The sequence below is a fragment of the Thamnophis sirtalis genome, unplaced genomic scaffold (assembly GCF_051295495.1).
Source record: "Thamnophis sirtalis isolate CommonGarterSnake01/CBP01778 unplaced genomic scaffold, rThaSir2_p1.2 scaffold_3, whole genome shotgun sequence".
Classification (NCBI taxonomy): domain Eukaryota; kingdom Metazoa; phylum Chordata; class Lepidosauria; order Squamata; family Natricidae; genus Thamnophis; species Thamnophis sirtalis.
The window spans coordinates 141616556-141629799 of NW_028261383.1; the positions used below are offsets into that span (position 1 = coordinate 141616556).

At 42.8% G+C, this 13244-nt stretch overlaps 2 protein-coding genes across 3 annotated transcripts in view; one reads left to right on the forward strand and one right to left on the reverse strand.

The window, feature by feature from the left end:
* ERN1 (endoplasmic reticulum to nucleus signaling 1) overlaps nucleotides 1-13244 on the forward strand; it is an 89169-nt gene that overhangs the window by 62841 nt on the left and 13084 nt on the right. The window contains exons 6-14 of one of the 2 annotated variants that reach the window (XM_014069448.2): nucleotides 1437-1559; nucleotides 2521-2622; nucleotides 3014-3275; nucleotides 5898-5976; nucleotides 6412-6568; nucleotides 8243-8382; nucleotides 10014-10205; nucleotides 11119-11380; nucleotides 12083-12173. In XM_014069448.2, the coding sequence (XP_013924923.2) occupies nucleotides 1437-1559; nucleotides 2521-2622; nucleotides 3014-3275; nucleotides 5898-5976; nucleotides 6412-6568; nucleotides 8243-8382; nucleotides 10014-10205; nucleotides 11119-11380; nucleotides 12083-12173 (1408 nt within the window). The remainder of the gene's footprint in view (nucleotides 1-1436; nucleotides 1560-2520; nucleotides 2623-3013; nucleotides 3276-5897; nucleotides 5977-6411; nucleotides 6569-8242; nucleotides 8383-10013; nucleotides 10206-11118; nucleotides 11381-12082; nucleotides 12174-13244) is intronic. The other variant, XM_014069449.2, reaches the window with a different exon arrangement.
* ZC3H10 (zinc finger CCCH-type containing 10) overlaps nucleotides 1-13244 on the reverse strand; it is a 45368-nt gene that overhangs the window by 7759 nt on the left and 24365 nt on the right. The window lies entirely within an intron of this gene.

Below are 13244 nucleotides of genomic sequence, written 5' to 3' on the forward strand. Positions count from 1 at the left end.
GCCATGCCTCCATCCTGGTTCTCCTTGACCTCTCAGCGGCTTTCGATACCATCGACCATGGTATCCTTCTGCGACGACTGCGGGAGGTGGGGGTGGGCGGCACTGTTCTACAGTGGTTCTCCTCCTACCTCTCGGACAGGTCGCAGTCGGTGTTGGTGGGGAGGGAGAGATCGTCCCCGAGGCCCCTAACCTATGGGGTGCCGCAGGGTTCGGTCTTGTCCCCCCTGCTATTCAACATATACATGAAACCGCTGGGCGAGATCATTCGGAGGCACGGGATTAAGTACCACCAATATGCGGACGATACTCAGCTGCATCTGTCCGCCCCGTGCCAACTCAATGAAGCGGTGGACGTGATGAACCGGGGCCTTGAGGCTGTTAAAGACTGGATGAGAGCTAACAAACTGGTGCTCAACCCGGAAAAGACCGAGTGGCTGTTGTGTTTCCCTCCCAAAAATTCGGCTAACGTTCCATCAATCAGGCTGGGGGGGCAAAATTTATACCCCTCAGACAGGGTCCGCAACTTGGGAGTCCTCCTGGACCCACAGCTGAGTTTTGACCACCATTTGTCAGCTGTGACCAGGGGGGGCATTTGCCCAGGTTCGCCTGGTGCGCCAGTTGCGGCCCTACCTGGACCGGGAGGCCCTCACAACAGTCACTCGAGCCCTTGTGATCTCTAGGCTGGAATACTGCAATGTGCTCTACATGGGGCTGCCCTTGAAGAGCATCCGGCGTCTTCAGCTAGTCCAGAACGCGGCCGCGCGAGTGATCATGGGCGCACCACGGTTCGCCCACATCACACCGATCCTCCGTGAGCTGCGCTGGCTACCTGTTGATCGTCGGGTGCACTTCAAGGTCCTACTTACCACCTATAAAGCGCTCCATGGTAGGGATCTGGCTATTTGAGAGACCGCCTTCTGCCAATTACCTCCCTGCGTCCCATCAGATCGCACAGGGAAGGCCTCCTCCGAATTCCATCCGCCAGTCAGTGCCGACTGGCGACTACGCGGAGGAGAGCCTTCTCAGTTGCAGCTCCGACGCTATGGAACAACCTCCCCGTGGAGATCCGTACCCTCACCACAGTCCAGGCCTTCCGCACAGCCCTCAAGATCTGGCTATCCCGTCAGGCCTGGGGATAGGATTTATTCTCACCCCGCCCGAATGTTGAATGAATGTTGTGTTTTATAGTTAATTTTTTATTCACGTTTCTTTTATGTCTTGTTTTGCACTCCCTTCCCCCATTGTTGTAAGCCGCCCTGAGTCCCCTCAGGGAAAAGGGCGGCCTATAAATGTTTAATAAATCTACAAATCTACAAATCTACTTGACCTCAGAACACTGCAACCCTCATAAATATATACAAATGGTCGTAAATCGAGGACTAACTGCACTACTTCCCTTCAAGCTTCATTGTACTCATGTTGATGTTTACTATTAGGGAAGAAGCAGGACAGCTGGTATGTAGTAGACCTTGCAACAGGAGAAAAACAGCAGACTTTAACCTCTTCATTTGCTGAAAGCCTGTGCCCATCTACCTCCCTGCTGTATCTTGGTCGAACAGGTAAGAAAGTTTTGAAAAGCCAAGCCATTGGAAAAGGAAGGTGCTTATACTGAAGTCCTCCTGCCATCTTGGAGTCCCCATCCTGATTTCTCAGAGATCAGAGTAACATTCTTGCACCTCAGCCTCTGAGATGCCTTTGTGTCAGTGTTATACTTCTGTGTCGGAAGCACCAAAGTATTTTTGTGGTGAAAGGATTTGCTGGTGACATCACAGTTGCCTGGGGGATTGGGTTCTCCTTTCACGTTCCCGTTGCCCATTGAAGTGGTACCCATTTATCTACTCGCGGTTGCTCACTTTCAAACTGCTGGGTCAGCAGAAGCTGGAGCATGTGATGGGAGCTCGTCCTACCCATGGCAACAACGGGTCTCAAACATGAGCCTGCTGATCGTCAGCCCAGCATTCTAACCTCGTGAGCACACCGCAAGCCTTTTTGTCAGTGTTGAAAAAACTAAAGTGGGGTTTGCCATCCTTCAGGACTCATAGGCTTCCACAAGTAATCCATGTCATCTCCAGAGTTAGCTTATGAGTATTCCCTTTGTTTAGTGAGTGGGACTCTGTGTGCATGTGTGTCTTAGATCACCCATGGTGGGGAAAGGAAACAGCATTTCTTCAGTCCTGCTTATAATTGGAATATTTGATGCTCATAGATAAGGTTGCTGTATAAAAACGAAAGCCTCAAGAGATCAGATTAGCTTCCCACTCACAATGAGACAGTGCTGCTTGCTGATATTCAGTGAAATATGCTGAGCCTTTGTCTAGTGAGAAAACTGCTTAGTAATATCTGATTTCATACAGATTGTTAGAGTTCTGCTGGATTAGAGTCAAATCTTTTTTCTCCCATAACAGCCAATCAGAGGCTGGTAAGAATTTCCCAGCAATCTACACACTAGTAGAAAGACACTCAATGCCACTGTTGTTGTTTTTTTCTCTCTTTCGCAAAATGTTGTTTTCCTTTCAACAGAGTACACCATCACTATGTACGATACCAAGAGTAAGGAACTCCGCTGGAATGCCACTTACTTCAATTACGCAGCAACATTGCCTGATGAAGATGCCCAATACAGTAAGAATATTAATCCTACTTGCAGGTTGAAGTAAGAAGACTGCTGGTTGTGTCCAATTATGAAAAATATGTCTTTTTTTTAAAAGTTGTTTTTATTTGTGTTTCTCATACATTCACAAATATACATTTCTCATAAATATCATTAGTGTTATATATTGTCCTTTGACATTTATGCTTCCATTATTTCCCTAAAGATATAATACTATATTCGAGCTTGCTTTCCTGCCATCCCCTACATCCATCTTATATTACAATGACTTCTTCTTCCCTCTTTCTTTCTCCTACCTAACCTTCTTCTCTCTTTTCTCCTTTCCTCCTCTCCTTTCTCTTTTCTTCTTCCCCTGTGTGACACATTAAAAATGTGTCATTTTTTAATCTGTGCCCATTCCAGAAATGTCTCACTTTGCATCTAATGGAGACGGACTAGTGGTGACTGTGGACAGTGAGTCCGGGGATGTCTTGTGGATCCAGAATTATGGCTCCCCCGTTGTAGCTTTTTACATCTGGCAGCGGGAAGGCCTATGGAAAGTAATGCACACCAATGTGGGAGTAGAAACCCTGCGCTACTTGACGTTCATGTCCGGTGAAGTTGGGCGCATCACTAAATGGAAATATCCATTTCCCAAAGAAACGGAAACCAAAAGCAAACTAATGTGAGTCTAAGGGGCTTTTTTGCCCCACCCTCCTCCATATAATGGTCTGTTTGTTTGTTAAAAATTGTACAGTTTGAGTTTGAGTTTATTGAACACTTATAGGCCGCCCTTTTCCCTGAGGGGACTCAGGGCGGCTTACAATAATGAGGGAAGGGAGTGCAAGACAAGACATAAAAGAAAATGTGAGTAAAAAAAATAATTAACCATAAAAACACAACATTCACTCAGCATTCGGGCGGGGAGAGAGTAAGTCCTATCCCCAGGCCTGACGGGATAGCCAGATCTTGAGGGCCGTGCATTTAGTATTATCGAATCAACTCAGTCATTCTCTTGCGGGGATTCAATAATCAATCTGATTCCGTATGGGATTCAAGTACAGGCAGTCCTCGACTTACAGCAGTTCGTTTAGTGGCTATTCAAGTTACAAGAGCACTGAAAAAAGGGACTTATGACTGTTTTTCACACGTACAACCATTACAGCATGGTCACATGATCAAAATTGAGATGCTTGGCAACTGGCATGTACTTAGGACGATGGCAGGGTCATGTGATCAGTTTGTGTGACCTCTGACAAGCAAAGTCATTGGGGAAGCCAGATTTACTTAACAATCGTGTAACAATGGAAGTGATTCACTTAACAACCATGTTATTAACTTAAAAATGGCAGTGATTCACTTAACAACTGTGTTATTAATGTAACAATGGCAGTGATTCACTTAACAACTGTGTTGTTAACTTAACAATGGCAGTGATTCACTTAACAACTGTGTTGTTAACTTAACAATGGCAGTGATTCACTTAACAACTGTTATTAATGTAACAATGGCAGTGATTCGCTTGACCACTGTTGTTAACAATTGCAGTGATTCACTTAACTGTTATTAACATAATGGCAGTGATTCACTTAACAACCATGTTAATGTAACAGTCACAGTGATTCACTTAACAACTGTGTTATTAACTTAAGCATCACAATGATTCACTTAACAACTGTGGCAAGAAAGGTCGTAAAATGGGGCAAAACTCACTTAACAGCTGTCTCACTTAACAACAGAAGTTTTGGGCTCAATTGTGGTCGTAAGTTGATGACCATCTGTACTTGCCAACAGCCTTTTTTGTATTAGTCTGTGGGTTATGGATGAAGAGCACTTTGCATTGAAAAGAATTCAAAAATCCTGGTCCCCAGATGCCTCTTCTGATGCCATTATTAACTTTGCTCATGAGAAACTCAGCAGGCAACGTTAACACCAACCCCAAAACGAGAGCAAGAATAAGCTTCTGCACAGGGGCCACAAAAGATGCAAATAGAAATCCAAGGTTTGCTTTCTGTTGCGAGGATATCTCCTACGCAGTTTTAATAAAACCCTGCAGATACAGACAGGTGTGGTGACATGTAGGCAAAGGGTTAGGTAGGGGCTGTTTTGCCTGAGGCCTGAATGTCTCTCTAGGATAGGGGTGTCAAACTTAATTTCATTAAGGGGCGCATTAGGGCTGTGGTGACCTCAGGGGACTGGGTGGGAGTGGCTGACTGGGTGGGTGTGGTTGATTGGGTGGGCATGGCCAGCTTGATGCCACTCCCCAAACTGCTGGCATGTTTCCTCTTTGCATTGGGTAGACCGGGTCAAAATCACGCTGGCCAATGTTACCTCTTTGCATTGGGTAAACTGGGCTGATGCGACGAGAGTCATCCCCTTACATTTTCCAGGATGGCCCCACGTGCCAGATCCAACCACATCGCGGGCCAGATGTGGCCTACAGGTCCTGTGTTTGACACCCCTGCTCTAGAATATAGTTTGAGGGCAGCCATTAATGATCATGGCTGGGTGCGTTGGTCACTAGTGGTCCAGTGGTCCTAATGCAGTGAGTCATATATACAAGTATCTATGTAACACAGGCATTGGTGCAAGGAAAAACCAGGCTGTGCCAATAGTTAATCTATACAACAAAAAATTAGTTACCACCCTTTTGTGGCACTTGAAAAAAAGTCTAATCATTTTCCAATAGAGGTGGGTACTGTTACCCAGAAACAGGGGGGAAAGATGCCTGTTCTTTCTCATCTGTCCTTTTTTGTTAATTCATAGTGGCCTAGTAAGCATAAATACATTGAGAGCAATATCCATGGAGGATGATGTATGACTGAAAATGGAGAGAGGGAGAAGGAGAGGAGAGTGTGTGTATTGTTCAAGTCTGCATTAACGTCATCCCTTGGCATACCTTTGTATGGCCTTTCTGCAGTAATAATCTTAGGGCTATCAATGTGATCCCTGGACCTATACAGGAGGTCCTTGACTTATGACCATTCATTTAGTGACTGTTCAAATTTTCAGTGGCAATAAAAACAAAAATCCCAATTGTGGTCGTAAGTCAAGGACTGCCTGTACAGTATTCTTCAATCAGTCCCTTCTTTTATTTGAGAATCCACAATAATATTGTCATTACTATTTATTTTCCAAGGGCAATTTCAAGGCAAAATTTACTTCGTGGTTTCCCTATTTTTGCAATCTTTCTTAATGTAAAAAACATTTGCATAAGCCTCAGGCACTTTACCTGTTGGGGCTGCTGGATAATACAGGCATGGCACGATTAACTTTTTCTTCCTGTTTCCCAATGTTCTTCCTCTAGGCCAACACTTTATGTAGGGAAATACTCTACTGGCTTATACGCTTCGCCATCAATGGTACATGAAGGAGTGGCTATTATGGTAAGTGTGCAGGGCTGATGTAACCCACAGATTAGATCTCCTGCTTCTTTGTCTGTTCCACCACAGTTTGTATGTACACCCAGTATATTTAATGCATTCTTTTTATTTCCCTTTATTTGGTTTAATTAAAGAAAAAATACTTGGATTTCTTAAGCCCAACGTAAGCTGCCACATGTTTTGGACTCCATGTTTAAGAATCTTTGCCAGTGTGACTAGTAGCAGTGGCTTGTGTGAATTACAATCCCACATTTCTGAAAAGCATAAACTGCCTATCCCCAAATTGAGTAACAAAAAAGGGGGAATCTATGTGAATTCCACACAGCTGTGCATAAGTGTGAAATGTTTAAATCCATGGAAGAATTTATTTTGTTTTATGTTCCATTCCTGTACCTAAAGATTCCACATTTTTGTCGTCATTCCTTTCTCTTTCTCTAGCCCCGGGGAAGTCCCATTCCATTGATAGAAGGCCCCAAAATACAAGGAGTCACTATCGAAGAATGTGTAATCACCCCAAGTACTGATCTAAGGTTCCAGCCTGAATTTAAATCCAAGAAAGGACTCCATTATCTGAGGAACCACTGGCTTTTAATAGGTACCTGAAAGGTTTTTTCTACATTATAGTGCCCTCTGGTGAACAAAATGGAAAATTAAAATAAGTATTACCGTACATTCTTGAAACATACTGTCCAAGTAAATCCAACTGCGTTTCCATTTCCTTTTTGACGGATTTTTAATAAACAAGAAATGGAAAAATAATAAAATTATATTTTCTATGATTATACTAACTATAATGCACAAAATAGCAGTTTCATAGAAGCCATTGAATTTCTACCATATTATAATTGGTTTAATTTAAAGTTTTTTAAAAAGTTCTCTATCTTTTGCAAAATATATATCAGGAAGGGGAACTTGGAAGGGAAAAAGTCATTTTAAGTATAATAAGATTATTATGAAGCACAAAAGCATGCTCCAGAGTTACATCTGAGGTCTTGACTTGTTGAGTTCATTTACTATCGGTAAGTTGAAAGCCAGAACTGAAGCTTTAATGAACTAGCAATGTGATTCGTTTCAGATTCTGGGTATTAATGTAAAAGGATACAATATACAACTATTCCACAGAGGTGGAATTCAAAACCGGTTGCAGGAATTGGGTTTGTCTAGTCTAGTGAAAAGAAGAACTAGGGGAGACATGATAGCAGTGTTCCAATATCTCAAGGGTTGCCACAAAGAAGAGGGAGTCAAACTATTCCCCAAAGTACCCGAGGCAGGACAAGAAGCAATAGGTGGAAACTAATCAAGAAGAGAAGCAATCTAGAACTAAGGAGAAATTGCTTGACAGTGAGAACAATAAACCAGTGAAAACGGCTTGCCTTCAGAAACTGTGGGTGCTCTAACAGTGGAGGTTTTTAAGAAGAGACTGGACAACCAATTCTCTAAAATGGTATAGGGTTTCCTTTCTGAGCAGGGGCTTGGACTAGAAGACCTCCAAGGTCCCTTCCAACTCTGTTATTCTGTTATGTTTCCTCTTTTAAGTGAGATTGGATAAACTCTCAGACTAGTGTAAAGAACTTTTGGCTCTGAATATTTGCGGAACTACAACTCCAGGCATTCTCAGCCAGCCTAGCCAATGAGGAGTAGTTCTGGGGCACAGATGACAACTAACCTCTGGAGAAATATAGATTCCAGTCTAAGAAGGCAACCTCATGAGTGACTGCTACTATGATAGCTGAGTGGCACCTCAGACACAACCAGCCTTGGGATCAAATAACAGGGAAGGACAGTTATTGGCTTCCTGTCTTGTTTGCAATATTCCAAGAAATTCAGGGGTGGGTTGCTGCTGGCATTACTGCCGGTTTGGTGCGCATTTTTTTTTGCGTGCGTGTGCATTTGCACCTAAAAAGGTCTGTGCATGCGCACAGTGTTAGAAAAGGAAAAAAGTTACATTTTTGCAATGAAGATTATTCTGCGCATGCACAGAAGTGAAAATCAAGATGGCGCCGACGACGATAGAACCGATTTGGGGGCGTGGCAGGCCGAGTTACTACCTACTCAGCCGAACTGGTCTGAACCAGTGGGAACCCACCTCTGAAGAAATTGGAAATTGGAAATTGAATTCTGAGTTAAATTAACCTTTGATCATCTAACTGGGACTGTTCCTTGTTTTCTTGTATTCTTGATCATGCTGCCATATTTTCGAGCTATTTAAATGAAAGTATACTGTATGAAACTGTTTCGTGGACATTTTTTTCCCCTTTGGGAGTAACAGAAACCATGTTCCTATTTGAAGGGCATCATGAGACCCCATTATCAGCCTCCACCAGGATCCTGGAGAAATTTCCAAGCAACCTGCCGAAACGTCAGGAAAATGTGATCCCAGCAGATTCAGACAAAAAAGTTTTTGAAGAGGTTTGTTTGTTTGTTTTTAAAAACCCAGTTAACAAATTTACTAGAAAATATTCCACTTGCATAAAATAAATGTACATAAATGGAAGTCAGTCTAATAAAGATCTTAGATGCAATTTCTCGCAGATCAAAGGATGAGCTTCCTTAACAGCCATTCTTAAATAGATTCAATCATCAAATATTGTCAGTACATTTCCCCAAGCAAATATATTATTCATGGGTTTTTTTTCAGGAGCTATGTCATTCTTAAAGGCCAAACAGCCTTTTCAAATTAGCTTACTTGCAAAATAAAAATAAACACAAATACCAAATGAATATTAATGTCTCCAAAATGCCACAAAACAATCTAAAATCAGTAATAAAGAACTAGAATTAAAAATCCTACTTAGAGATCAGTTAGAAACCCTAACCATTCAAATTAACCTGCTTAAAAGCAGATGTGAACAGAAGGGGTTTTTTTGACACACATTTTAATATGCCATGTGTAATGTAACAATCGATTCCAGCACGATGCATTCCCCATTTAAGAGTGTGTTAATAGACTATGTTGATGACCTTAAGACTAACATCATTCCTCAGATTACCTCAAATGCTTTTGCCCTTACCTTGCCACTAAGCAGCTAATTCCCAATTACCATATTTTTGGACTATAAGATGCACCAGAGTATAAGACGCACCAAGATTTCGAAGAGAAAACAAGAAAAAAAATAGTTTTTGGCCTCCGCACATCCTGTTTTTGCTCTCTCCAGCCCCCAGCAGCACTTTGCAGGCCTGCCAAGCTTTCTGAGCGCCCTGTTGTTTGCAAAAAAATGGGCCTGTTTTTGGCCTCCCAAACCCTTCAGGAGTGCCATTTTGCTCTCTCCAGTCCCCAGGAGTACTCTGGAGGCCTCCCAAACTCTCTGGGTGCCCTGTTTTTGCTGAAAACGGATGTGCGGGGCAGGGTTTCAGGAGGCCAAAACTGGCTATATTTGGTGTATAAGATACACCAACATTTCTACCACTTGGGGGGGGGTCTTATACTCCAAAAAATACGGTATATCTTCTTTCTACACAATGCCATCACGTTCAAAATGGAATCATTGCATTTCATTTGTTAGGACATGCACAGGAAGAGTTTGCAGCTCTCTTGGCTGGAATCAGTGATTTTATAGGTCTTGCAGAGGAACAGAAGACCAAGGGTGTGGGTGGGTGGGCTTCCTGTGTAACACGGTAAGGACCCTCAGATATATATTCAAAGGTTAGGAGCCCTGCAGAAGCTAAATTAAGCATGCCTGATCTCTCGATGAGAGTTCACTGAAGACCCTCTATGCAGGAGTCCAATATTGATTAAGAAATATTAGTAGCCTACCTTTGAATGTAGGACAAAAGAAACAGATCAACTAGGAGGAGCTGCCTACTTTCTACATTGAATTTAGAATTTAATTCCCCCCCCGCACCCTAAATCTGAAATGTGAAACTGTCAACATTAAACCTGATCTTTGAAAACATGGTATATTTTTGCTGGGGCCAGTTTTCATTCCCTCTTAGGAAGGCTGAAAATTGTATCTCTGCAGTATTTTCTCTAATTGTTCAAGAAACAAACCTGTCATAGCAGAGAAGGGATCATTCAAATTGATGCTGTTTTTGCTTCTCAGGCAATTAATATGGCTGGCAGTCCTGGGGAGAATTTGCCACGCCCTGTTCCAGAGAACGCTGCCGAGACAACTAGCCAAACTACAACCCGAACAGAGGCTCCGGTTGATTCCATCTTGAAGAATTTTGCTACCGTTCTCTTGAGCACTTTCCTGCTTGTTGGCTGGGTAGCCTTTGTTATCACCTACCCCATGGTATGTATGTATCCACTGTTTTAAAGCAATATCCACGCTCGAATTATATTCTATGAACTCTTGAGCCAGGGATGTCTTAATAATATAACAATAGTGAATGGTTGGGCATGGATAAGGAAGTATAGACATGTTTAGGTTTTTTTTGACAAGAACCCTTTAGGCATCCCAGGTCACTCAATTTCTGCTTTCTATGTGAAAAGTAAAATAAATAATCTTGTAAAAATAATAAACTCTTATTTTTTATTTTTCTACATCAGTGAAAACATATGAAATCAACCTTCTGCGCAGTTGGGCACTGTGGTGTGAAAATTAAATCTAACAATGATATAGCTAACCCTTACATCAGGGATGTCAAAATGGGTTTCATTGAGGGCAGCATCAAGGTTGTGTTTGATCTCGAGGGGGGTGGTCATGGCCAGCTCAATATCACTTATGCCAGGGGCCCCTGTGGTGGCCCGAGCGCTCTACCACCAAAAATGGGCTCCCTCCCGAGCTTAGTTTTCAGCTGCAATGGCCTCCTGCCAGTGAAAACGGAGCTTGGGAAGGGCGCCTGCAGCCCTCGTGAGCTCCATTTTCACTGGCAGAGGCACCATAGGCTGGTCCATCTCTGTTTCCAGGGTAGCCCCCACGGGCCAGAACTAAGCACCCCGTGGGCCGGATCCGCCCCCCCCGGGCCTTGAGTTTGACACCCCTGCCTTATATAGTATACCCCCCCTCTCAATGAATGTGATATTTTTAAGTCTTTTCAGAAGCTTTCCTCAACCAATACCTCTTGGTATTCCAGTTCCCAGAATTAACTACGTAGGAAATTGAAAGCATAATTGAAAGGGTTTAAGGAAAGAGTGGGCTTTGTGAGATCATTCAAGCTCATTCTTGTTGCTTAAGATGTCTGTTATTTATTTATTCTTATAAGAGCATGCACCATCAGCAGCAGCGCCAGCACCAGCAATTCCAGAAACAGATCGAAGAGAAGCTGCAGTTGTTGAAGCAGCAGCCTTTCAGACCCCCCATAGACCTTCCTCCTGAGGCAGAAACTCTGGAGGGTCCTTGTGCCAGGCAAGATGGCTCAGCCACCAGCTCACCAAATATGTCGCCAAAGACGTCAAACCACTCTGCCTACTCCAACCTCTCTGCCTCTGACATTGGAAGCTGTCTTTCCACCGAACCCGAAGGAGGTGCTAAAACCTGACTAAGTATATATATTCCTCCCCTCTCCCCCCAGTGGGGTTAGGATTAATGATATTTCCCATCAGGTCAGAGTTGTGGGCTTCGGCCACCATATCTGTGATATTTTTTTAAAATTCAGGTTTGTATTAATGTGAACTAATCCGATGTTTAAGCACTAGATGAAAACCTCATACAATTGTCCACTGAACCAGTGTGTGTAAAGAGTTTTCTGTAGCACAGATCCTCTGTCATTCAATGTTTCTCATCCTTATAGGAACATTTCAGGATCTGCTATCTTCAGGTGAAGGGTTGGAAAAGTGATTCATCAGCAACCTTTTTTATCTGGATCCTTTCTGGATTGAATTTCAGTCCCAATAATTGTTAGCAATATGCCTAAAAGCCATCCGGATTAGGCATCACGGGAACTGAAATCCAACACCTCTAGACTAAATCAGGGTTAAGGAAGTTACGTTGCAACATGGCAAGTTAACAAAATCTTGGGTCCATGAGGCCCTAACACTTTGTTGATACCACTTTAGTGTTTGTTTGTTTTAGTATATTTGAACTGCCATTGTCATCTTTGAAGTCTTGAACTTCTTAATTCCTTTTAAAACCTTTATCTTGACTTTTGCAATTGATACTTTAAACAGCTACTGAAAAAATGTAAACGTGTGGTTCTTTTTCTTCCTGTTTCTTTCGTGGCTTCCCAGATGGAAACTCAGGCACCATTGTGGTTGGAAAGATTTCATTCCATCCGAAGGACGTCCTTGGGCATGGAGCCGAGGGCACCATTGTTTATAGGTAAAGCAAAAGACATATTTTCAGGATATATTTCATAATCTAGTGTTTCATTGATCCATTTGTAACAAATTAATGTAACCAGACAGATGTCTCTGCAGTTCTGTACAGGTAGTCCTGAACTTATGACCGGTCATTTAATGACTGTTTTGAAGTTATGACAGATTTTAAGAGAATTTACTTATGACCCACCCTCAAAGTTACAGCGGCCCTCCCCTGTAGTCATGTGATTGCGTTTTGAGTCAATTTCCCAATTATGATCAATCGTAGCCTTCCGCAGTCATGTGATCACAATTTGCTATGGTTTTTTGCCATTTTCCAGCAATGCCAATACGCTGGATTTACTTAACCATCACATTATTCACTTAAGAACCGCATATTTCACTTAACAACCATGGTGATTCGCTTAGAACTATTGTAAAAATAGTAGTAAAATCAAGTCTGCTCATATGGTACCTCGACTTACAACTCCAATGACTTGTAGCAAAATTCCAGGCTCCACTGTCATAAGTCAAGGACTACCTGTATATTGTTGAGAGAGACCAGCCTTTCTTAAGTGGCCCTTCATACTATAAAATCCATGTTGATCTTTTTTACTAATTGTAAGAACAAAATCCTTTAGGCCAGGACCCTTTCCCACCCGAACCTTTGGGCACCAGGGACCAGTTCTGTGAAGGACTGTTTTCCCACGATCTGGGGAGAGAGCTCGGTTTCACGTGTTACCTGGATCTTGTGCATGTGCAGATGGGGCTTCGCTTGCTTGTGTGGCCTGGTTCTTAGAGGGCTGTGGACCAGTGGGGGGGTCCCCAGCCTAAGAGTTAGGTACTCCTGCTTTAGGCCATCAACTGGCTCAGTTTAAGAACTTAAAGCATGGCTAAGCAGCTTCCACCTGAAGAGACCCTGTCAAGCATCACTTCTGGGTTACTGATCCCACAGCTACTTTTCCTAATGTTCAGTCAGAATCTGCCTCTATTGTTCTATTTTGAATATCTGGAATGAATGATGGTACATGGGTCCTGATCTTTTTTCATAATGCCCCTTCAGATACTTGAAAAGTGTTGCTTAAATGCACAC